Source organism: Tympanuchus pallidicinctus, unplaced genomic scaffold (genome assembly GCF_026119805.1).
Source record: "Tympanuchus pallidicinctus isolate F22 unplaced genomic scaffold, pur_lepc_1.0 scaffold7, whole genome shotgun sequence".
NCBI lineage: Eukaryota > Metazoa > Chordata > Aves > Galliformes > Phasianidae > Tympanuchus > Tympanuchus pallidicinctus.
This window is the reverse complement of record NW_026294791.1, coordinates 2,016,493-2,041,545: the sequence shown is the minus strand read 5'-3', so window position 1 is coordinate 2,041,545 and position 25,053 is coordinate 2,016,493. Positions and strand designations below refer to the sequence as shown.

General features: G+C 42.2%; 1 protein-coding gene across 2 annotated transcripts; it reads right to left on the bottom strand.

The window, feature by feature from the left end:
• Nucleotides 1-529: 529 nt before the first annotated feature.
• On the bottom strand, nucleotides 530-25,050 carry ITGB3BP (integrin subunit beta 3 binding protein). Of its 2 annotated transcripts, XM_052666920.1 has the most exons (10): nucleotides 24,958-24,983; nucleotides 23,637-23,678; nucleotides 22,283-22,325; nucleotides 19,563-19,695; nucleotides 16,306-16,369; nucleotides 13,322-13,400; nucleotides 12,127-12,220; nucleotides 10,129-10,188; nucleotides 3,270-3,368; nucleotides 530-1,869 (listed from the first exon to the last, which is right to left on the bottom strand). In XM_052666920.1, the coding sequence occupies exons 1-9, from the start codon at nucleotides 24,960-24,962 to the stop codon at nucleotides 3,310-3,312; spliced, it is 579 nt and encodes a 192-aa protein (XP_052522880.1). In that variant the 5' UTR covers nucleotides 24,963-24,983; the 3' UTR covers nucleotides 530-1,869; nucleotides 3,270-3,309. The 2 variants fall into 2 exon arrangements, with proteins under 2 accessions (XP_052522880.1, XP_052522882.1); XM_052666922.1 differs by lacking the exons at nucleotides 530-1,869; nucleotides 3,270-3,368; nucleotides 23,637-23,678 and adding an exon at nucleotides 9,855-9,957 and having other exon boundaries at nucleotides 24,958-25,050.
• Nucleotides 25,051-25,053: the final 3 nt, after the last annotated feature.

Here is a 25,053-nt window from a genome sequence, read left to right as displayed (position 1 = left end):
CTGTTCTCTTGTGTTCGTCACGAGATCGGGGCAGGGTCCTTCCCACCCGTATAAAAACATTAGTTTTGCATGTATCTTTTTTCTTTGTCCTTGAGATGGCCTCCAGGGGTGATAAAGTGAGAGTCATCCGATCCACCTTGTGTGGAACTGGAAATGGTTCTTAACAGAGCCAGCTGTTTCGGAAAGGCAGAAGCCTGGTACAGGGAGAGGTCAAAGAAACAGTAACTGCTTAAATAGCCCAGGCATGTGCCAGGAGTATGTGCAGGAGCTTAGGGTGAAAACATTGTATTTCCCTAAAAATGGTTAAGCAACAACTGTCCTTGGGGTAGGGTGAGCTTTGTGTAAATCAGTTAAATTACTGCTGTAGCTGACTGTCCATCATCACCCCTACTGTTCCTCTGCAAAATTACTGTTCTCCTAAGACCTGCACGGAACAGCTTGCTGTAGATGGCGTTCAGTTCACTTGCAGGCCCTGTACAGATCAATGATTATTTAATTTTCAGCTACAAAGGTTACAGTCAGGTTACATAAACTATTACCATTTAGTCCCAACTATTTATTTTTCTGTTATCATACAAACATTCAGCTGGTGAAGCCTGTGCACGTAGCAACAGCAAAAAGCAGCGCAGACAAATGAGTGACAATTAACTTCTCACATTGAACTGCACAGCAATTAAATGCAGAAGTAATTTTTATTTATTAAAAGTTCCAAAAGCTTCAGTACATCCACATTTGACTACATGTATATTTAACCACATATTGTAATGTTTCTTTCTCAGTGTTCTAAAAACTGGTTAGCAAGAAATGATGTTAAATTTTTTGTGTTTATATTGGACTTCACTCTGTTCATGAAATTTAAGGGAAAAAAAAGTCATTCTGGGGAAGAAGTCATTCTGTTGCACTCTCCCCACAAGAGAGGCTGCACCCAACTAATTTATCAGTTCAATTTTGAGCACAGTGACCAAAGAGAAGATGTTCGATAAAAGCTTCTCTATATATCATGAAATACTGGAACCAAACTAAAATGGTGACCTAAAAAGAATGTCAACAGAGTGCTGTTGTAACGGGGGCTTGACTCCAGTGCCTTTGTGCAGTGGGTCAGCATTAGAGAAAGCATCTTTGTAGATGGCAAATTTGTCCTGAAGTGGCAGCTATAGATGAGTAATTTGCCCGAGTATAAACAAATCACAGGGTCAGCAGTCAGAACCATTCCTTGCATAATAGAGCTTCCTTTATCTTTTGGTCACCGTCATCATTATAGAAAGCTGTGTCACCTGTCAAATATTGTACATTTTTAGGAAGTCTGTTGGAAACCCAGACGCAGTCATTTAGATCGTGCTTTGCTGCCTTATTGCTGGGGAGATTAATTGAGCAGCCCCAGCAGGAAGCAGCCATTTCCTGGAGCACCATGCTTTGTGAAGCTGTCCGTTGCTCCCTGAAGGCGTGGGATCCAATGCTTCTCTTCTACAACATTTTCTCCTCAGCAGTTCTTGCAGGGGATGCTTGACTGCAACTTTTTTTAAACCAGAGCAACGTAACTATTTTATATTTGCAGTAAGAACATACAGAAGAAAATAGTTAATATTCCATGCAGCAGTAAATCTAGATCAGCGTTCTGTACACACGCTGGGATAAAATAACCACAAAGAAATGTATTATTTACATTGAGATTATCTGGTTGTGCACATTGTTAAGTTTAAATAGATGCCAGAAATTTTATCTAGATGTGCACCTGCCTAGCACAGCGAGCAATGCCTAACTGGTATTTGCAGGGGAGATAGGCTTACAGTTGGTCCTTCTCTCCTTTTAAGTACAATCAAGCAGATGTAGAACTTTGGGTTGATGTGGAATGCATTTTTCACATAATGCCTGTGGGGAGATAAGGAATGACTAAAATAAATTGCAGTTAGACAACATCATCATCATTCATATGATCTGCTCACAATTATAGTTCTGTCCTGTGTCCAGCAGCAGCCTCGCTGCTCAGAAAATAGATGCACACACATCCTAAGGCAATGCAGGCCAACAGATGGTCTCTGCTGAACTGCAGTAACGTTTGGAGTTTTAAGGAAATGCTATATTCCTATCTACAGAAAATACTTGAATAAATAACGGTGAAAGGATTGTTTAGCTATCACAGCCGTGTATCTGTAAGCATGAGAAAGCAAAGGGCTTCAGTGCATGAGCCTCACAGGGAGCTGGGCTCCACAGCGGGGAGCTGGTTTGGAAGGAGGAAGGAGTAGGGAATCGCTGGATAAGCAGCTGCTCGGTGCTGGGTGGCAGCACCTTGTGGCCAAGCAAGGCTTGAAGCTTTTTTTAAATTTTCCTTCCAGTTAATGATGGTTATGAATGCAATTTAACCTTCACTGAGAAGCAAAACGTGTCTGTGACTTCACCCCCACACTACATCAGTTGTACAGCTGGTACAAACCGTCCATCTGCTTCATATTCCTCAGTCACAACTCAGAGTGCTCCAGCTCTCCAAAAGCAGGGCTGTCCTTACAGCGCAAAGGGAAACGCGACAACCTGCGGGCATTCTCCTCTCAGACTGCTTTGGCTCACGGGGTTTATGAAACACACGAGCAGGCAGTTTTCCCATGCGTGGGTAACAGCCAGGGACAGACAAGGTCAGCCTCTAACTGGGCTTTTCTCACAGCAGCGCAACAAGGACGAGCAGCCAAAGGAGGAAGAATTTAGAAACCCTTAAATACGACTGGAGGTGTCTGTTAGTGTGTTGCTTTATGCTTCCTGTTCTGGGACTGCTAAGAATGAACCATTCACAGGATGGGAGGAGGTGACCTGTCGTCTTGCAGAGGGCTTGTACGAATTTGCACATTCAGTGGCACCTCGGGATGCTCACATCCCACACTGTGATAAGTGAATGCAGGAGGTGCCTGGGCTCTCCATGCTGTTCCTCCCCCCTGTACCCCTCCTGCCTGCTTGTCCTACTCCTGTGCATTCATCTTGGTGAGCTGTAAGGAGTCACTTAAGGCAGCTCAGAAAATGTTATCTGCTGCAGTGCACACATTTTTGTACTTAGTTTACACGCATTACAGCTGAATTGCCACTCTTAGTATCCAGTTAGAGACTGACAGCATTGGCAAGGAGAAATGCAGCCAGGTGTTTTAGAGTGGGATATTTTTTTTTGTAGTTTCAATATGTCAACATTTCTCCCATCAAATCATCCCAGTTTTGATTGCAAGGCTGTATCATAGATGGCTCTGCACATGTTTGCAAATAGCACGTCTCAGTCCTCAGGGTTACGGTACCTGTGTGCAGCAGCTGGCAAAGTTGCCCAGCAGACAGAGGCTACAGAGAGTCGAGGAGCAGCTGCAGGAAGGCAGAGCTGCTGGCTGGCTGGGCGTACTCTGTGGGGGAAGAAAATCAGTGTTTTGTGAGCAGAACAGTGTTTGTACAGAATTGGTGAAAATCTCCACACAAATATGAGTTAAGTGAACTGCAATGGTTACAGAACTCTTTACTTCAGACGGTACATGAAAAATCTGTAAGGACCAAAGACATGTAAGGACCATAAAGAGCTGTGCCAAGGATTGCAGGAGAGGAACGGCCAGCCTTGAGTCCCCGAGGGGATGGCAAACAGCAGAACCTACCTGCGCCCTGCTGGCTGTGCCTCCCTCAGAGCAGCCAAGGGGCTGAGCAGGTGGCTGGGAGAAGGGCAGAGAGAACTCAGGGAATGGGAACATGAGGGGTAGGAAGCAGGTGCCTTTCTGGGTGGCTCTGCAGCAGATGATGAGCGCCGGGCTCTGCGCTGCTGCTGCTGACGGTTCTGCGTTTTGGTTCTACCACCACAAAAGGGTGAGGACAGAATTCAGATTTATTTGCAATATATTCAACATACTGAGGACCGCAGGCATATTTATGGTGTTTAAAGCTAAAAAGACTTCCTACGAGGAAAAGGGCTGCACAGAAGCCCACAAAGATGCATCAAAGCCAGTAAAGACACGGGTGATGGCAAGGACAGGTCTGATTCTCACCGTGCTGTGGTTTCTCGGCTGCAGGTGGTGTGATGCAGCAGCCCTGCCTGCAGTTCCAGCAGAGGTGCCAGTGACGTTACGTGGAGCAGGCCACAAATCCTAAACTACATCTCTTAAGATTACTCCCAAAAAAACATCCAGCTCAACTTTGCCTCAGGTACAGCTTCGCGGCATTATAGCTAAGAAACACCCTTTGCTTATACAAACTGTCATTAAAAAAATCCCACCAGCTACCAGTTAGAATAGGAAACTGTCCAATCCTGTATGACAAGCTGCCCAAGGAGGTTGTGGATGCCCCATCCCTGCAGACATTCAAGGCCAAGCTGCTGTTCCTTGGCTTCTTTGTGCTAAATGCAGCTCATTCAGAAGCCTTGATGAGGCCTTTACTTGCTGACAGCAGCATTCACACTATGCGGGATCTAAAGAACCCATCACCCAAGCAACCACACTGACACCAGCATGTCACTCTCAGAAGGTATCTTTAAAAATGTAAGCTGCCCAGATTCATGGAAAACTTTGACTCTGCTTTTTGTTCTAGATGTATACAATGACAGCACACTTCAATGAGCCATACTGATAGTAATGCTTACACAGATGGCATTTAGGTATTCAAAGAGTGAAAAAAAATATATTATTTACTTCCCAGGTGGACCAGACCAGTACAACGTTTGTCACAGCAGTTCTTTGGGTGAGCAGTGTATTTGGTGAGCTCACAAGGGTAATGTGTTGCTCAAAAAGCTCCTAAGCCCTTAACAAAACAAAACAACCCTTCCCTCTCTGAGTATTTTACAGGAAGAAGCCATATCTAAGCTCCAACGCATCCCAGCACAGATAGCAATATCAGCCAAACTTCCAGCTGGAAGTCTGCTGTGCCTGCAGGCAGGCAGGGCTCTGTGGAGGGTCAGGAGGACAGGTCAGCATTTCGGGGCGGCTCAGCACAGGGCAGCACCCCGATGGCCACCAGAAAGCCGGGCCTCAGAGCCAGCAGGCCGACCTCCCTGCCGCCTGCTGCCCCAACCTGCTACAGCATCAGCAGGGCACAATCCCAGGTTTCTTCTCCTGCTTGCACTACTGTTCTTTCCCAAGTTTGGCTGCCCTAAAACATTTGCAGATCTAAAAAGGGGAAGAAAAAAAATGTCCACCTGTCAGGTGATATAAAACCAATCTCGTACTAAATGTGCCAGAATAATTTTTCTCCACCTCAACCACAGTTAAAACCGTCAGTCTATTCATTACTGTCTTTTTATAGTATTTTTATTTAATAAAACCTATTAAGACTACCATACAAATCTCTTTACTTATGCTTTTATCTTTTAACTGATCAATTTTTATATTGCTGACATCCCTTCTTCACCATTTGCTCATTTAAAAATTCATAGTATATGAGCTATGTCTCTGGAGAAAACGTCTATAAAATTTGTTACAGCTGGCAAATGTGTATGAGTCAGTGATAGCACATGACTAAATGCTTCACAGAAAATAAAATTTGTTTCTGTAGTAAGCAGAACTGTTTAAATGTTATTTATTTTTATGTTTCAAAGAAAATATATTGTGAAGTGCTGCATTGATTTAATACGCAACAATGTCTGTGTACACGCTGTACCAGGAAAATTTATGAAACCTTTGCACAACTCCTTTAATTGAATTTTCCAAATCTCTCACCACACACAAATAATCAATATCTTCTGCAGAGAAAACCAGTCAGAATTATTACAGTCTTTCTTTTCAATTTTGTTGTCATCAGCACATACAGAGCACCTGGATATTTGTAACGTCTGGGTAGCAAGTTATTTACACCTCTTAAACATATAATTGCTTCTAAGTGAGTCCAAACTAATGTTTCTTTTCTTTTTTATTTAAAATAATTATATTCATGGGAGAAAGCAGTATTTATTCTCACGCAGGAGTTGCTACACGTAGCTGTTGGAAGTACTACAACGCTTTAATTTTTCATTAAACTTCATGCTCCAAAGTCTAGATCCGCTAGGATTAAAAATTAATGGCTATCGAGTCAGTAAAAAGGTACATAGGAAAATAGAGTGTAAACACGAGTGTGAAATTCATGAATAGATGTGGTGGACACCTACATATAAAATGCAGGCTGACAGTTCTGTGCGTACATAACGGCGGGGCCTGCAGTCGTATGTCTCGTGTGCATTTCTGTATCTGCCACCAAAGTTAATAGCTTAATATTTCATCTGCATTGCAGAAGATGTTAAATCATGGGAGAGGTTTGTAAATTGCCCCCTTCTATCCAAAAAGCTTATCAGGCGGCAAGCTCAGGCACTCCTTAAATCTCAGGCTGTTTCTAAAGGCGCCGCTCCTCAGCTCCGTCAGCTGGACGTGCCGGCAAACGCGGTGCCATGGGAGCACGGCCAGCAGCCCCCTGCCTTCCAGCAGGGCTCCTTCAGTAGATGAAGCTGCCCGCCTGCACTGGGCAAACCACAAGCACTTTTTGGATAGCAGCCTAAGTTGGTTCCTGTTATCTCTTCTGAACTGCAAAGGTCTTTACGAACTGAAGAAAGAGCTGCATGCACGGACTGAGAACACGTGCTGCCAGTGTGCCTGAGCAACAGGTTTTCATCCACAGACTAAAAATCAGCATACAACACTGCTCTCCTTAACGTGTGCTTTGGGGCAGGCTTACAATTGGTTTTGATTGCGAGTGCAGGAGGGCAGAATGATTTGTCTGCATGGGGAGAGTCGAAACACGTTATGATCAGACAGAGCAGGTGGGTCGGACCGAGCCGTGGGGTGTGTGCACAGCACTGCTCTGCTTCCTGCAGTCCCACGTACAAACACACACCGTGGTACGACTGAAAGGCATAACTTGGATTTCATTGAAAGGATCCTCAGCTAAGAAACTGCTTTTCGTGTCATCATGAACAGCTTTTCCCCAACAGATTAAAGAACTGAAATCCAGAAATGGATTTATTCTCCTTCATTTGAAAATGAGGCAGAAATGCGTGGTAAGATGGATTTACTTTCACTCACTGCTACCCCCAGCAGCACAGACCCCACCTGTTTAGTTGCTTACACACGAAGACCCAACAGAAAGTCCAAACTCAAGCTGACATAAATTAGGATGAACTGTGGAATACTCAATTATTGCCATTCTGTTTTGAGAAGGAACTCTCCTCATTTTATTTTGCACTGTTTCCGAAATGGAACTGCATGCTTTGTGATGTATACGTGGTTCTCTTGGACAAAGAGAAGTCCTACAGAAGCAGATCAGAAGGCAGAAGTGGCCAAGAAGTAAAAAAAGGAATGCCTCACTCCTATGGCTGCGATGTGATTTGTTTTGAGATGACTCTACCAGAAATCAGCAGGCTGCAGAACTTGCAGTTGGAAATACTTTCCTGAATGCCTGAGGATTCAGAGGCAACAGTGTCAAGTTCAGATCTGCACTGCGAGGCAGCCGACAGACAGAACTCTGAACCTCTTTGGAAGAGAATCCCTTAATACAGAAAGCCAAGTTCCCAGACAAGCCAAGATGAACCAGTTTAGACTTCCTGCACAAGAAAATGAACTTCAACAACAGGTCTCTCCATTTTATTGCCTTTCTATGTAGCCCAGGGAGTTTTAAATTAAAATTAGATTACCCAGCTGTATTTTAAGCCTAAAGCAAGGCGTTGTTTAGGAGAAAAAAACTTGCATCTCTGTGCTTTTCATAGAAGTATTTGCAGCTAAGGCTCTTGGACTAACAAAGGTGTTTGCCTGCTCAATGACAGCACAGTCAAGGAGAGTTTTTGCATGAATTTGAGCAGATTAAACTGGCTGCAAAGAAAAACAGTGAGTCTTCTTCTTGCCTTGTGGCAAACAAGGTCCAAGTGCCACGCTTCATAGCTGCTCACAAAGGTCAGCGTTTCCACTGCCTTCTGTGCAAGGCACTGCAGTACTGGGCGGACAAGCTGCAGCTCAGTACTACCTGCTCCCTAATCTCTGCAGTTGGCTTTCAGTGGTAATCTCAGTTGGGTTAGATCAAAACCCTTCCAGTTAACCCTGATCCAGTTTCTTGGAGAGCAGCCACTCATGTTTCAAAGAAGCAAACTTGAGGCCTTGCACTACAAGCAAATGAAAGTTGGGAACGTTTGGAACTGACCTTAGTGGGGATGATCACCTGTGGCACTGGGCTCGTCAGGGTGAACACAGACAAGAATAAAAGGGTTTTTATTTGACTATGAAGACACAGCCTGCAAATAGTTTTCCCGTTTCCTTCCTACACAGCAAATATTTGATCTTCTCTAACACTCCCTTACTGTTTCTGCCTCAGACAGCAGAGTCACGGCCATGATTTATGTCACTGTTTATTTTTTTGGGTAACAGAAATTATTAATATCGTTTGTACAAACCATCTGAAATAGCTTTCCTTTGTAGAACATTATCTTCACTCCTCCATACACTGAAGTGATTAGATTTTCCTTTAAAATATGCATATCACAACCTACACATTCATTCTCAACACACATAAAGCATGTTTTGGACTGCAGCATACTGACTAGATTTCATCTCTTGGCAGCTGTTTTACAGTTTGCTTATATTCTATTCAAAAACATTTTGTTTACTGTAAATGCTAGGCATGGACAAACAATGATGGCATTTTTTATGCTGGTCACACAGAATGATATACTGAGTCCTGCATAATGCTGCCCATTGAGCAAGGAATGTTTTGTATTAAGTTGTTTTAAGCAGAGGTTGTTTATGTAAAGTAAATAAATTTCATGCCTCACCATGTGATGATAATGTGACATTCCATCAGTATCAAGCCACAGAATAGTCACAGGTTTTAAATTTTGAGCATAACTAATTACAAATAATTACAGAAAACCACATCCAAAATTAAAAGGCAAAGCATCTCCAAATGCTTTCCTTTTATCTCAAAACTATTGGCCTCTTCCACTTCTGTGTTTTTAAGACTGCAAATAAGAAATTATTCTTTATTAAAGCAAAACTGACATTTGAAACATCATCAAAATTGGTCACCTTGAGCTCAAATTCTGTTTCCCATCATGCTTTTCCCAAATACTTAGAATCATAGAATCATAGAATCACCAAGGTTGGAAAAGACCTAAAAGATCACCCAGTCCAACCGTTCACCCATTCCCAACAGCTCCCACTAAACCATGTCCCTCAACACAACATCCAGCCTTTCCTTGAACACCCCCAGGCTCGGTGCCTCCACCACCTCCCTGGGCATCCATTGCAGTGCCTGACCACCCTTTCTGAGCAGTAATACTTCCTCATGTCCAGCCTGAATCTCCCCTGCCGTAGCTTGAAGCCATTCCCCCTGGTCCTATCACTGATGACACGAGAGAAGAGGCCGACCCCCAGCTCACTACAACTTCATTCCTTCTCCAGTAAGACTGATGACTGGCGACTGTTCGGTGGGCTACTTTTCACACCAGCAGTCATTAAAGAGCAGGGCACGAGGGAAGCAGAGGCTGTGCTGATCTGCAGAGGCCCACAGAGCTCAGCACCAGCACTGCCTGACAGTGGCTGTGCTCTTTTGAACAGGACAAGAGGAGTCTGACCGTCCCCCCCCTTCCCTTAGCCAAGGCACTGAAGGGGCTGCGTGGGCCACATGAGATCAAACGCCACCAACTTCAAATATTTTCACAGGCCTACTTATGAGGAAACCTAATAGCTGGGATCTCACAGGCCCCTGGAGTGTGCTAAGCACCTCCCAGTACGTACAGGGCGATCAAGGCTGTGCTGCAGGCAGCGCGCGTTACTTGGCTTGTATTCCCCAAATGCGAGGAGAGAGAGGAGAGTGAGAGAACAAAGATAACTTGGATGCACGGAGGGCAGGGAAAGTCTCAAGGGCCTGAGTGCACTGAGTTCCGGATCGTGCCTCGAGTGCAGGGCTGTCAAAGAGACACACTTCTATGGAGCAATACTCAGAACAACAAAATAGCTGAAAAGATGAGATCTCCATTTGAATAGTGCAAGAGTTCAGGCTGAGCTGCAAGTTCAGAAGAAATACATTTGATTACTGCCACTTTCATACGCTGAAATTATGCAACTTACTTCAGGAGGAAAGAACTGAGAAGGAATCAACTAAAAGGAATCATCAACACGCCTGTTATGTAGAAGTTACAACATTGGTTTGGTTTTGGTTTTTGTTTCTCAGTACCTTGGGCAGGAAGGTGTCCGTGGTTCCTTTTCAACAGCTGCAGTTCTTCTGCTTGGCTCACTAGTGAAGAGAGAAACCTAAAATCAATAAATGATACCCCAGAGATTTCAAGGAAAACAATAGCAATGCTTTCTTATTCATTTGTGAAGCACTTGTATTTTCCTTCACGTGATCAATAAAAAGAAAAACCCCAGGTGTATCTGTGGATTGCTAAAAAAAATTGACAAAAGGAAGGTGAGAAGAACACAGTTTTGAAATGTGCTTACAGGCCTCGTATTACATTTTGTCCCCATTTTTGTCTTCTACTGTTGACACAGGACTTTGTTCTAATCCAGAGAGTGGGGGAATGAGGATTCTTTCCCATTTTGGAGGCAACAGGAAGCTTGGGGAAACAGTGCACATAATAAAGTGCCAACAAGAGGTCTGACATCTCATTTGCAACCTTCTCCTGGGCTCGATGGTTGTACTGTCCTATCCACGTGTAGGGTAGTAATGTAAACATAGACTGTTTTCACAGAGCTTCATTTTGTGTAAGAAAGCCTCTGCTTATCTGCATGACAGTGGGAACGAGAACCCTGTATACAAATGCAAAATGAAATCTGAATGAGCATTGGAATACAAGGCAGGAAAGAAATGTTAATTTAAACAACAGTAGTGCTGGAATCGTGTGGTGCGTACATTCCACAGCTGGGGTGCACACACCTCATGCATTAGAGGAGTCTCAGTGATCTTTGGTCAGAAAAATCTGGTAGCTTCCAAGCGCAAACATAAGCAGCAGAGTCAGCCAGCTGATTTCTGCCCTCCTGCAGCGAGTTCCAGCATTAGGCTCTGCAGGTAACAGAGCACCCTGATGGGTTCTGGAATAATGTATACCAGCAAAACGTCGCATGTGCTGCAGGATGCATGCTTATCATTTGCATGCTTATCATCTTTGAATGCATGTCCCATGAGAGAACGCAGTGACTGTGCATATGTATACAGTGTTTGCATTTCCTTGTCGGCTGGGAACGAAGCTGGGAGCTTAGTGCAAAAAGCCCAGAGGAGCAGAGCTGTACAGGTGAACCTTGGAGAAGCAGTCCCCAGGTAAATGCAGCGTTAGACACACAGCTGCATCATAAACATGCCGTGTGGGTACGGATGCTTTCATGCTGCTGTGAAAATTAAGGAGCAGAATTAAGGCACAGAGATCGAGGCCTGAACAGCAACAGAACTCCTTGGTGCCTGCAGCTAGTTTGATCACTAGGGAAGGACCAGACCAGGCAGAGAGTTACTTTTTCCTTTGGATAACCGGCAGCGTTTTTTGGCTGTTACCTGTAAGTCAGCAATGAGTGATAAGGGTTGGGAGTGGCTTTGCTTTTTTCTTGCATTAAAATACTTTCCTAGGACATACTGGCTTTCTAACTGCAGAGGCTGCTGGGAACTGAAGTACAAACGCTCTTCCAGCTGCTGAGGATTCAGAAGTCCCAAAAACCTCTGGCTTGGAGTAAGGATAAAAGTTTCCTAAAACTAGAAAACCTTTGACTTTCTGAGTTCCTATGACGGATGTGCCATCGGTAAGGTGCCCCTCTCCCAGCACAATAAGCATCTGGTATGTCCATCATTTAAAGACAGATGAATAGCAATTTTTAAAGCCTGGAAACCTATATTCAGCCTAATCCTTCTAACAGGCAAACAAACAAAACAACTTCCTTCCAAAAAGAGAAGAAAGGCAACGCAATCAAAGTGCAAACGTTTAGGCTAATCACTAGCTAAGTGCCCACTAAGTAGCTCACTATTTACATGAGAAAAGCTGTTGCTCTTCCAAGTTTTTCCTCTCCACCTGCGGCTGAGTTAGAAGTGTGTGTCTTTGGGGTTGCCTTTCTTTCATGTCCCCATTGGCTGCACAGGGACCTTTAAGGTGTGTTTGCTCTGACCAAAGAATTCACGCGGCAGAGGCCCGCAGTGCAACACTCCATTCTAACACAGCGCTGTATAAATACTGTCGAAAATCCTTCTTACTTAGCGCTTGGGTTTTCTGCACTTCAGCGCTCAAGGCGCAAGACGAGTCGGAGACACCGATGATATTTTCCAGCTCTCTGCTGCCCTCTAAAGCCTGGAAAAAACCATAATCACAGATGGTTAAATCTCACTCCCAAACGACGCAGCTTGTAACAAATTTCGAAAAGAAAGAACTTTAGGGATACTTTTCTCAATGCTACACGAGATTTTCTCTTACAGAGCGAGCGGGATGACGGAGTTTCAGGGCTAAGAACAGGTGTTACTTTTGAAAACGGCATTCAGGTGCCTTTGGAAGAGTTGCTTAAAAATCTCCTGTTATTTACGCTTCATTCAGAAGTCTTCAGCTGTTTAAACAGATTAACACTTGATCCCCAGGAAAGCAATCTCGGAGCATGTACAAGCTTGCTCTACTATGGTAGGAAAAGAGAAATCTGCAAGCATTTACCGATCTATGGGAATACTGAATAATCCCCAGCATCTCATGGTAGATCCGGGAATATACAGTGGCAAATGAGAAACACAAAGGTTTCCTAAACAAACATTTCCACTATAAGACTTCCAATTATTAGCAATGCTGGTTTCATTGTTTTTTTTTTTTCCCTGTGAACAAAATGCTGTCGGCCACACATAAATGAGAATAAATGATGAAATGCTCTCCGTATGCTGAACTGTTTCAAGAACATTGATATTCGGCAGCTAACCTTGTTCTAAATGTATTCGAGAAAAGAAAGCTGAGCAAACCAGAAGAATTATTTGCATTTTAGCATGTATTAAGCAGACTCTATTATATGATGATACATTAGAGGTAAATTAAATAGTACAATCACTTCAACACAAAGGGATATTAAATCTTCAAGGACGTATAAATCTGCACAGTAATAATTCACACTGCTAGTTATAAATAGTAGTTGGTAACTACTTCATATGCTTCCATTCATGTACAAAATGAGGAGAGAGATGCATTTTAAGTAGCTTGCTTGGAAAAGCAACTTCTAATTCAAAAATAGGTATCTATTAAGTTGCCTTATGTGTGTGTGTGTTCTCTGTACTTCCAGGCCAACTCTGCTTGGGTTCCAGCATCTTACTTGTTTCCCTGTTCCCTTAAACTCAAATGCTGCATTGAAAGCTTTCATTCTTATTTCAAATTCCATGCTAAAAGCTGATGAAGAAATAATTAAATCGATGTAAATCAGACCTGTAGGCTTGTCAGGTTTTCTCTTTCTTTCAGAATTCTCACCAATGATCTTTTCACGTTGGACTGCAAGGCTGCAAACCTGCAGGTGAAGGTGAAACAATTGCTGTTAGCCACAAGGCACTGCAAAAAAAACAGTGTTTACAGTGTATCCAACAGCTCCTCAACGTTGTAACAGCATGGATGGGAATAACCTGTGAACCAACAGCCCACCAAACCTCCCTGTGCCACACAGCATCAAATGCAGCTTTAAATATCTGTGTGGGAAGTGCCAACCAGATGTATCTTAATTTCAAGCATAGAAACCCAGGTTCAGTAATCAGGATTTCCTTCCAGTCACACAGGATGGCAAACAGGAATGTGACTTGCTGGTACCACATCTATTACCCACAAACACACTTTATTGCCAGTGGAAATACCAGACTTGGTGATCTGTACAGGAAATTAAGATCACACGCCATCAGATTAGATCTAACCATCAGATTAGATCTAACCATCAGATTAGATCTAACTTCAGACCTCAGTGAGTGATTGAGGATTTGCACTGAGTCTTCCTTAAAAAGAAGTCCCACCATGAAGGGTCAGGCAAGGCTCCCCTGCAATGCACACAAATCAAGAGAGGCAATAGGAATCATCTACCTGCTGCGTCTCCCCATAGAAGGGAGAATCACACTCACAAAAACCCCCAAATCCAGTATTTAGAAAGCAAGAAAGTGTATGGAAGCTCACATAAATAGCAGTGTGTAGGTGTTGATTTTCAATGTGTTTTACTGGCATGTTCCTAACTGCTTGTCTTTCAAACACTCGCCTTTTTTTAATTAAAAAAAAAGAGCATACTGAATTACGGAGTGCCAACATTTAAATGTTAAGGAATACCACGATTGCATAAATCCTCCTGCAAGCTCAAGGTTACTGACACTGTGAAATGAGTCTGAGTGTTGACCAAGGGATTTACTGGTTCACCAAGACTAAAATGAAAGCTCAGATCCACACAGACCACCATCCCAAAGCAAAGCAAACAGCTCTTTTATTGGAGTCTGCAGCTTTCCGGTGCTGTAACTGCAAGATGTTTTTATCTTGCATTTTAAGTATTTCTGTTTTACACCCCAGCATACCATCCAAACAGCACTGCTGCCTGCCAGGCTCCACCACTAAGAAGATGCTTCCTGTCCTGCAAGGAAGGAATTTCATCCTGATGGTGGGGGAAGTTTCCATTACAAGACAAACAGAAAAGCAGCACATCAGCACCACAACTGGAATAATCAGATGAGAGAGTTACAACTTTAAGTGCAGGATTAATTATTTGAACAAATGTCACGGATATTATTAATAAAAAGCAATGGATGCATTAGTGGATGTAGTTCTGAGGTAATTTTTATCTGTGATACAAATAATTAGTACAAACGACAGCAGAATAACAGATACTTGAGCATATGATGGAAGTAGCACATGCAGGTACAAAAGCCCAGCCCTCTAATGCCAGCTTGCCAACTAGCCTGCAGAAATTCCACTCTAGCAAGGTGATTCTTCCAGTGCCACCCATTGCAGCACAGCACTTGCACTCTGCCTCCAGTTTCAAAGGGACTTAAGGAAAAGGAACACAAGGAAAGAACACAGAAGTGTGCTGACAAAGCAACGTGTGGCAATAGAGGCTGCCTTATGTTGGGAAGTAATTTCTCAACGAGGACAAACTGCAATAGCAGGAAATTCACCTCAAGTATTTTGAAGAGATGTCTTCCTGACCTACAGACATGAGAATCTACATAACAACTGGATGCCCAGAACTGGGCCTGAATCAAATACGGGAGAGTCACAATACACAGAATGAGAATAAAGGAGATCAAGTTGTAGAGGAGAGATGAAGACATGGAATGACCACATTGATGCTGAGCTGTGAATGAGACTTTCATTAGGAGATACCAAAGATGGACGTCGAGGACATCAGAGGACCAGCTGCTGGATCACCAGCTGAGCAGGCAGAATAACACAGAAGGTAAGATTAAAAGAACAACAGTGCAGTAGTGGTGAAGGCAATTTTGGTCAAGTTCAAATAGTGGAGAAGGTCATGGGAATATTGAGGATAATGTGTTTATTGGATCACTTCCCAAGAATTTGGAAGGCGTCCTCAATGCAATCCAACACACAGAGATTCACAGGGAAGATGACCAAGTTGTATCACAGTACAAACAAATATTTGCTTTGCCCAGCTCTTTGGGACAGGTGTGATTGTTTGGTACACAAATAACACATGCCACACTCACATGGCACCTCGCTGCTGCAGAAAAAAACCCAGTCCACATTTCAGCTGAAATTTGGCAATGTTACAAACAATTCAGTGTTTCTCATAACAGAAAAGACTGAGCAATGCTAACAACAGGAGACACTAACAGCCTCACCTGGAGCAAGTGTTTGTCATTTCTCCTTCCTCACACCTGTCAAGCTTAGGAAAGCACTTTTATCAGATACTTTGCCCAAAACATTTATCAGTGTTTTAGTAAACGTGGACTGCTCCAAGTCCAAGAGTCTGAAGATTATGGCTTAAAATAAGATTGTGGCAGCAAATACAAGAATTGTAAAAGATTCTGCCATGCAGATGTGAAGTTTTGTCATCGTTATCTGTGATCAGATCTTAACTGAAAAGCGTCCCAAGGTTATTTTACCTCCATCTTTGGACTCCAAAAATTAGGTATGTTTTCAGGAGAGCCTGGATAGGCAAAGCACACTTTTATACAGACAGCTTAATTGTGCTGCCTCATGATGTAGTACCATGGACATGACTCCTGTTACAGGCAGTGCCACGTGCCTCATGCTGCCACCGAGACAGAACTGTTGCACTGCAAACCCTGCATTAACCCGTCCCCATAGCCCTCCCCTTCAGTACCTGCAAACATCCAACCCTGAGCAATTGCAAATATTAAAAACAATCACTATTCATTTAATTCGGTATGAAATGTGAATCCTGCCCACAAAGCACTTTTCACACTTACGCATCCTTCACTGTTTGAGGCTGCCCTCTTCTGGATAATCTGCTTTCTGAAGTAGTTTCACATCCTAGGAGGTTTACAAGAAAGGGAAAAAAACAACAATGAGAAAAATAAAATATTAACCTTCTGAAGCACAGGAAAAAGTGTTAATCTGAACACTGGCTGCTGAATGATCTTTCAGGCAGATTGTGTTTCAATTATGAAACAGGGCAGGTTCCTTAGTAATGAAACACCCCAACTTGACTATAAATTGTTCTTTCATAATTCCACCTCTCATCAGTTCACATGACATTTATATTTGTGGAAATCTTGGGATTATCATATTGACAGCTGTAAGTCTGTGTAATTCTGACTTAGTTTCTTTGTTCTACATGTAAGTTTTTTCTATTATCTGCCTAAATACAGCACAAAGCTTTACCATGAAATACCATAATAACTGAGCAATGAAACCCTCACTTTCCTTTAATAAGAAATGCTTGGCCCCCAGCTCCATCTGGTAAACAACTACAAGGAAATAAGGTGCAAATTATTTCCAAGGGCTCTGACATCCTGTATTGACAGTAGAATGTTCTGGCTTGTCAAATGATGGGGCACAAGAAATCCTACCCCACTGCCATTGCTCTGCATGTCGAGTCCTATTTCTGTGTTTCAGCACTGCCTTGTTTTGTAGGGGAACAGGAGTAGGTTATTGCCACAACAATAAAGCCCATGGCTTTATTAACAAAACCTCAACTAACACCAGATTTACAAGTGATATCTGTTCAAACAGCACAACACTTCAAATGTGTCTTTTCAGAAGGAAAAGAGAAATAGTGGGTTTAAAAAGGACAACTTGTAACTGTGATATAAGAGGAAGCCTGCCCCACCATCCTGTAGCCATATGAATATGGGGGTAAAAAGGGATGCTAGTACTAAATAACTGAATAATGATCCACCTCAGTGTCAGCTACGATCTTGTGATCAGTCTTTTCATAAAGAATGTTTCCTCATGTCTGTATTTATTAATCACATGCAAATATGGTGTGCGTTCACCTTTCCATTGGCATCCTAATAGACGTCCATTTTAGTACGAGACATTTTGCTCCATTTTTTCTTCTATCTAAGATACAAGGCATGTAATGCAAATGCAGAGCTGCTGAAAAGCTTTAGCACTTGTGACAGAGTCAGACAGTGTACTACAAGGTGCTGAGTGGCAGAAAGGCATCTGACTGAAACTAAACAAAGGAGTTGTTAAAGCCAGAAATCGGATGTAGGGAATATCCAAGAGAACATATATAAAGAGCCACAGTACTTTTAATTTTGTATTTGACTGCTACCATCATAAACGATTGAAAGCTGTCTGCAAAGCTAAGGTTTAAAAGTACATGCAGATATCTGCATGGGAACCATGAGATCACAGCCTGAACCAGTGACTGAGCACCTGGTGAAGGAGCGTGGCCAGCCCTGGGAGCACAGGTGTGAGCAATTCGCCTGTGCAGCCCTGGGTCCACCTCTCCCTAAGCTCATTTAAGGGCTGGCAAGTGGAAGAGAAGCATCTCTACTTGGAGATTGTGTCATCTGGAGTTCAGTGAGCCCCAATCCTTGGAAAGGGGTAAGCAATTCTTTCTTTATCCTGAAATGGTGAACTCTACTTTTCTTGGCTGATCTGCAACTGGTTAACAGCAACTTGTATCTGTTTCTGCCTATCCTTACAATATCCAGTCGGGTTGGAGGATACTTTGATGCTGTACAGGCAGCCATGAAACAAAAAGGGGCATTTCATTTAGGAAAAAAAAGTAGAAGGCTGGGTTGTATGTATTTATTTTTCTCAGAACTGTTGTTGAGATGTGACTGTGCTAATAAAAAAAAAAACTGCTCTGAGTGCCTGCAGTGGATGGGGCATGGATTGTTCTAACTTAATTCTTTTCTTCAGAATACAAAGAATCTTCATTTGGTGGCCATTAACTACTAGGCTTCATGTGCTGGCACTGCACTTGAATCTAATTCCTTGCTGTTATATTCTGAGTAAAAATGTAGGATGCCACATCCTGACAAGACAAGTCAGGAAGTATGTACCTGCACTGCAAACATCAACCAGTTTTCAGGAGGCCACATGCTGCAACTGCATGTAGCTGCATCTTGTGAAGATGTGAGATACAGAACGGAATCATAATGTTTTCCTTAAAACATTCCTTCAAAAAAAATCTTTCTAGGGGCTGAATTTCAAACAGGTTTATTCTGTTCTGCTCAGAATATTTCTGCTCATCATAAATGTTGGTGAAGCCTCGATTACTGCCCGTAAATCCCAAACTATATGGGGCATCAAAAGCTCTTTAACCCAACAAAAAGACTTAACAAGTATTGATGGCTAAACTAAAGCCATACAAATTCAAAATCAGCCCTGAGACTTTTATTTAATAACAAAGGTAACTGAACAAGGAATGTGATAACAGGAGAAGTGATTTAATATATATTTGAAGTCTTCAGAGTGAGACAACCATCTCTGGGCCCTGAACTAGCATCTAGAGTGCTCAGCCAGAGATCGACCTCACTGCACTGAAGGATGTGGGTTCAAGCCCTGTTTTGGCAACCAGCTCCTGCAAGGTGAGTTGGAACTAAATGACTTACATTCCCATCTAACCCTGCTGCTATGTGATTTTTATAGAACTTGTAATGCAAGGAAACAAAAGCTCTTGGGTTTTATGTGGGAAAGATAAGTGTCTTTGTATTACTGCTTTGATAAGTAACACTAGGTGAGTTAGTGGTTTCTCTACTCTTAAAATCTATGACATCCATACAAGCAGGTTATTCTACTGAAAATACACTTCATAGTTTGTCTGCATCAAGAGTTGTCTGTGGAGATATATCTTAAAATGAAATGGAAATGATATAATTATACAAGAGCACATTTTCTGAGAGCTCCTGACAGTCAGAGCTGTGTTAGCTTAACTAAAATCTGCCTCAATCTGAATAACTATGTTAAAAATTACATAGAAGGAAGCAAAGGAGGGTTAGACTAACTCAACTTCTCTTTTGCACTTGATCTAATAACATGTACATCACTTCTTCGATTCTGAGACTTCCTCTATGAATATGGAAATTCAGCATATATGCATGAATTTGTTTTACTGGCGTGAACAAATTAATCTGTTCCTCCATCTGAAACTGGGAAGCTTAAGACAAAAAAGAAAGCAAACATACTGCATGAGACACACAAATCACTGAATCAAGCCAGTAGCCAGAAAAATGTTGCAGTAAGAAAGGCAAGATGTTCAACTCACTGTGAGATAAGCCGTTCCTGAGATCCTCTGCATTATGACTCGAGGGAGATGAGAATGGACTTATCTGGCGTGTTCCTGTTGTTGGTGAGTAGTTCTGCTGCTGCTGCTTGGCTGAAGGGCTTGCTTCAACTGGCTAAAATGTAGTAGAAGACAAAGGAATCTGGATCAATATTGGCTAAAGACAGAGGAGTTCCTATATCCACCTGAAGCCACAAAAGTTACAAAATTTTCATCTGTAAACTAAATGCATCCTGGCCTCTGCTTGTCTTATCAGCAGCGCTGCATATTGCATCCCAAATCAGTCAGAGCCTCTCTGAAACCTATTTGATGAGAGAGATTTCTAAGTACTTCCAAGCTTTATGTACTCTCCCTTATGGGAAGCCTCTCATGTGTGCACACATCAGTTTTAGCCTCCTTGTTTTCATTAAAAAAAAAAAGTACATAGGTTCCAAAGATTCAGATATTCTGGCACACGTATGTACATACATGTATTATTTAACCAACAGACAAAAACTGGTGTTATCCTACTGAGAACTTCAGGCATATGGATATTTTTGGTTCCGTTAAAAGACGGTGATTTCTGCTAATTAAAAACTAAACACAGAAGTCCATTAAAAGAGTCCATTAAAACCAAAACTCTGGCTTAGAATTTCAATACATTTCATGATACAGAAGTAGCAATTCAATAGTGTACAGGAATTTTGCAGAGAAGTCTCCATTTCTGAACTACAACCTGGGGTGCAGTTTGTTCTCTAGATTGCAACTCTGAGAAACTGGGATTTCCCTGCATTACCAGTACTAAGAATAAAACAAGTTTGTTGACACACAGAGGGCTGGCAAGAACTTTCTTCCAGTTAAGAAATCTAGCAGCTTAACATGATGCCATCAGTGACAGACAAAAAGGAAACATGCAGAGAAATAGAAACATATGTAGCTTGAGACTCCACTTGTATCAGCTGCATCTCACTCTCTTTGGAATCACTGGTGAAGTGACTCAGGGATTTTTGCATAACTATTAGGCAATGTGCACAGTACCTGACAGTGCCTCACTGCTATGTAACCAGTGATTCAGTGACCAAACAGAAGGGCAGGAATGCACACCACGCAGCACGGCTTCTGATGACAGCTTTCCTGTCCTTGCCTAGCTCCCGTGTCAAGGAGGCAGTCAGCAGGTATGTCCACCTGTCCACCACTGCTTCCAAATGAGATCAGCCACCTCCAAAAGTGGGCAGTGCATACATTGCATGAGTGAGTTCACTCTATTGACATCATATTGACATCGTGCAGACAATAAGGGGTATTTTTAGATGAAGCCATTTTTTCTATTCCCTCCCAATATTTTCTCACGGGTTTAAAGAAGAAACTGCAGTGAAACAGTGATGCTGGTGGTTTATTTATTTATTTTTTTCCTTCCTCTTGGAAACATGGTACTGTCAAAACAAAATGCACCAAGAAAGAGAATGAGCAATTTATTCCATTCTTGTTACATCTCCAGACCCTTGGAGGTTGAGGAGCAAATTGATTTGTCTCTATTTCTGCAACTGAAGCAAGGAAAGGAGTGACTCAATACCTTCCAAACAAGCAGCATTTTCTAGCAGGTCAAGCCCCATTCTGCACACAAAACTTGCCTTTAAAGCAGTGAAGGAACTGTGTGTAACTTCAGCTGGGCCACTCATGTACAGAAACACTGCTACACCCCAATAAACAGACGCAGAATTACAGTCACAGCTGCATTCTGAGCAGAACAAGTTGGATAATGGGATGCTAAGCTGCTAATTAAATTGCTAATGATTTTTTCTAATGCTATTGCAGAATTTTGCCATCTTTCTTTCAGCAACAACAACAGAAAAAAATCCTGTAAGTCTTAAAAATTGTGTAACTGTGTTTTGCTAACAGTGAGACCTCTGAGTACGAGCTGCATGTGAGCAGCTGTCTTGAGAAGGGCACTGATGTGGAGATTTACTGGGAGCTCATTCACTGACCAGCTATTTCTCCTAATGTACTTTCATACATTTTTCCTTCATTTAAATGCTGCCATCCTCACAAAGACCCCTGTATGGTGTCTGCAGCAACACCCACTGTTGGTAGAAGCAGATAATAAACTGACATATGTCATGGTGTGCTGCTATAGCTGCATTTACAAAAAGTAATAGCAACAGTACAATTTTATTTTTATTGTGATAACTGTGGTGAAATTTATTGCAGTGTAAGTACTTTATTGTTTCATTATGCCAGATTAGCTGAGGGAGGTAATTATAGCCTTGACATGAAAATGCCTTTAATGTTTTCATTTCAATTCTGCAGTTTGTAATATGCAGATTACAGCATTATCATAATTCCATACTGTTACCTGTACAATTACCTGGCAGAACATTTGCTTCAGGATAACGGAGCTAATTTCTAATGAATGACTTCACCAAGTAGCTGAACTCATTCAGCTCTTGGGGAAATAGTGAGGGTAAATAACAAGAGCCTATTGCTCTTGTTATGTTCAAGTATTTGTGCAGGTACACATTCCTTAAGGCCAGGCAGTTGTAGGACAAATGGAACACTACCAATTATGTACTCTCATCAGTAATTGCGTGCCTTCTTGTGAATTTTCCAGACAGGCACCAATCTGTAATATTCATTAACTAATGAGATACTGTGTTTATGTACAAATACATGTATACAAGCCTACACACATATCTGACATTATTTCATACACCAAAAATACTTACATTATGTTTCTTAACACTGTCCAACTTCAGCGACCTCTTAGCTCTGCACAATGAAAATACAGGCAAGTTTTACGGTCGTCAACACACAAAGCTTCCAGGCAGTAAGGTTTATCATCTCTAATTTCAGTGACATTTACCTTTCTTGTATCTGGAACTTTTTTTTTTATGCTACACAAGAAAAATATGATCTCAACCAAAGCAAATATATTAAGTAATTAAAATACACTGTACAAAAACATCGCTTGTTTAGAAAGATTAAATGTTTCCATAGGAAAATCCAATTCTCCATTTTTATACTAGAGATAAAAATCAAGACACTGAGGTGAATTTCACAGGATGCCAAATATACACTTGTCCCCTAAAAGCCATAAACAATGAAAAAATGCAAAAGCATTATTATTTACATACCTTCTGAGCAAGGGTTGAAATCATTTTTCCTTTAGTAGAATTATTAGGCATTTAAAACGCAGGTACAGCCAAGGTGAAAAAAGTGGTTCTTCCCATCATTTTAGCTCTTAACATGATTCAGTGCTACCAGACTATGACTTAACTGGGGAACAGATGCTCTATGTCTTTACAGGTCCCCAAACCATAAGAAACTATTTTCTAGTCTTCTCCACTATACTGATTCAGGAGCACGCCAAGCTCTCTCTGCAAAATCTGCTCTGCTGAACTGGATGCCCAGCTGTTAATGGCAATGCTAGGAGAGGAAAGCTGAATATTTATAATACTTTATATCGTACAGCTGTCTTCTAAAGAGCAGTCATCAAAATTTTATTGAATGCAGACTAAATGCTCAAAGGAAAGAAAGGTCAACATAAATTAAGACTATTTTTCCCAGAGACAACTGAAACTTTTAAAGTACATTCTTAAATCTTAATGGTTTAAAGCATTGCATAAAACAATGAAGAAAAAAATGTAAAATCTTTATAAGAACAGTCCCCAAGGAATATATACTATATCAATTTAAAGAAGATTTAGAAATGCATTACATTTCAAGACCTTAGCACAGTTTTTAACTTGGGAAAGAACGTACTGTAAGGAATTAAGATGACCTCATTTCAAACAGATCCTCTTTTAATTTACGGTACCACTCCAAAATAGCAAATTTAAGTGCTGGAAAAATCAAATGAAAAAACATCTATGAAATATAACTCAGGTGAGGGTCTTTTATGTGTATGAGATTATAATGATCTCTATTACAAAGAGGAAAAGAGGAGTATTCTGTCTTTTAAAAAGCCAAATAAACAGGTAACACATTTAAAACAGTGACTGAAACTCTTGCCAAAGGGCAGTCAAAGCTGTAGCAGTTTGATGGAATTCTTTACAATGTATTTCTTTATTTAATACCAACCCACGTTGCTTAAGGAATACAGACTCCATTACATCTTCTGCTCTGGTGGCAGCAGGGAAACATATTTATTAATAGGCCTACTCTGAAAGGCTGCTCTAGGGACTGATGCATTTGCATGTTACGCTAAGGCATGTTATGATGGAAGTTTTTATGACAGACTTCCAAAAGAGCTGGAAGCCAAAGTAAAGGAGAATCTAGGCCCGACATCGCTGCAGGAAGGAGATAAATGAGAAACTATGTGAAAATCATGCTAAATTATAAATTGGAAAATTTCTTAGGGAGAAAGCTGTGGACCGGTGGAGACTGCGTTATTTAAAGCCTGTCAAATATTGTGTACAGCAATAGAGGTGACGACAGTCCCAATTGCCCTCTACTGACTTGCAAAACCCTGCCAACACCCAAAGCCACGATGCTGAAGCAGCAGCCCCAATCCGGACAAGCACTTCTGCTGCAAGGAGCCGTAGGGGGGCAGCTTTGGCTGCAGCAGGTCGGCTTAGCCCTGCTTGTCCCAAGGTCAGATCCTGTGCTACTCAGCAGCCCGGTTTGCCTGTGGGCTTCTTTGTAGAGATTGTCTCCCTGATTCTATAATGGGAAAAGTAAAAAAGAGCTCCTGGCATCTGCTGTCTGCTCAGAACAAGTTAAAATTTGTGCTTAATCTATGTGGACTCCTTGGCTGGGGTCACAGAAATAAAACTGATCCAAGTTCAGTTCGGTTTATCTTTTTTATATGACTGGAAAAGCCTTGCTGTGGCTCTGGATGAGAACCCAGTGTCAGCTTTGAACAAGAACGAGAGGCAGAAAGATAATGCATGTGGGATCATGATACCAATAGCTTATTTACCTCTGCTTCCTACACTCAGATCGGTTCAAAATCACATAATGGCATTTATTTTACTCTGTATGGTTCAGGAAATATGATGGCATATCTTTATAGCTAGCAAGGAACGCGTTGCTCATGTTTGTCAGGTTAAAGCTGAGTATTACTGCTAGTGTATTGATAATCTACCTTTCCCGGTCGTATTTTCAGTTTCTCACTAATATCCTGTGACTTTTACTCGCTTGCTTTGGACTTTGGGTCCCTTCCAACCCAAGCGATTCTACGGTGCTAAGATTCTTTCTTTAAAAATACCCTCGGGATACAGCAGCCCGCTGTGAGGCCGTTTCAGCCGGCTCCCTCCCGCGCCCTCCTCAAGACAGAGCTCAGAACCGAACCCGCCCTTCTCCGCACAGCGCCTGCCGCCCGCCCGCCTTTCTCCTCAGCGCGCCCCCCGCCAACGGCCGCCCTCAGGGTGGGCAATGGCGCCCGCGCGCCGCTACGTACGACATCGCGGCGGTTCGAACGGCTCCCGCCGCCTCGCGCGTCCCCGCCCAGCGCCGTGCAGCAGCCTAAGGCCGCCGGCTGGAAACGGCGCCGACG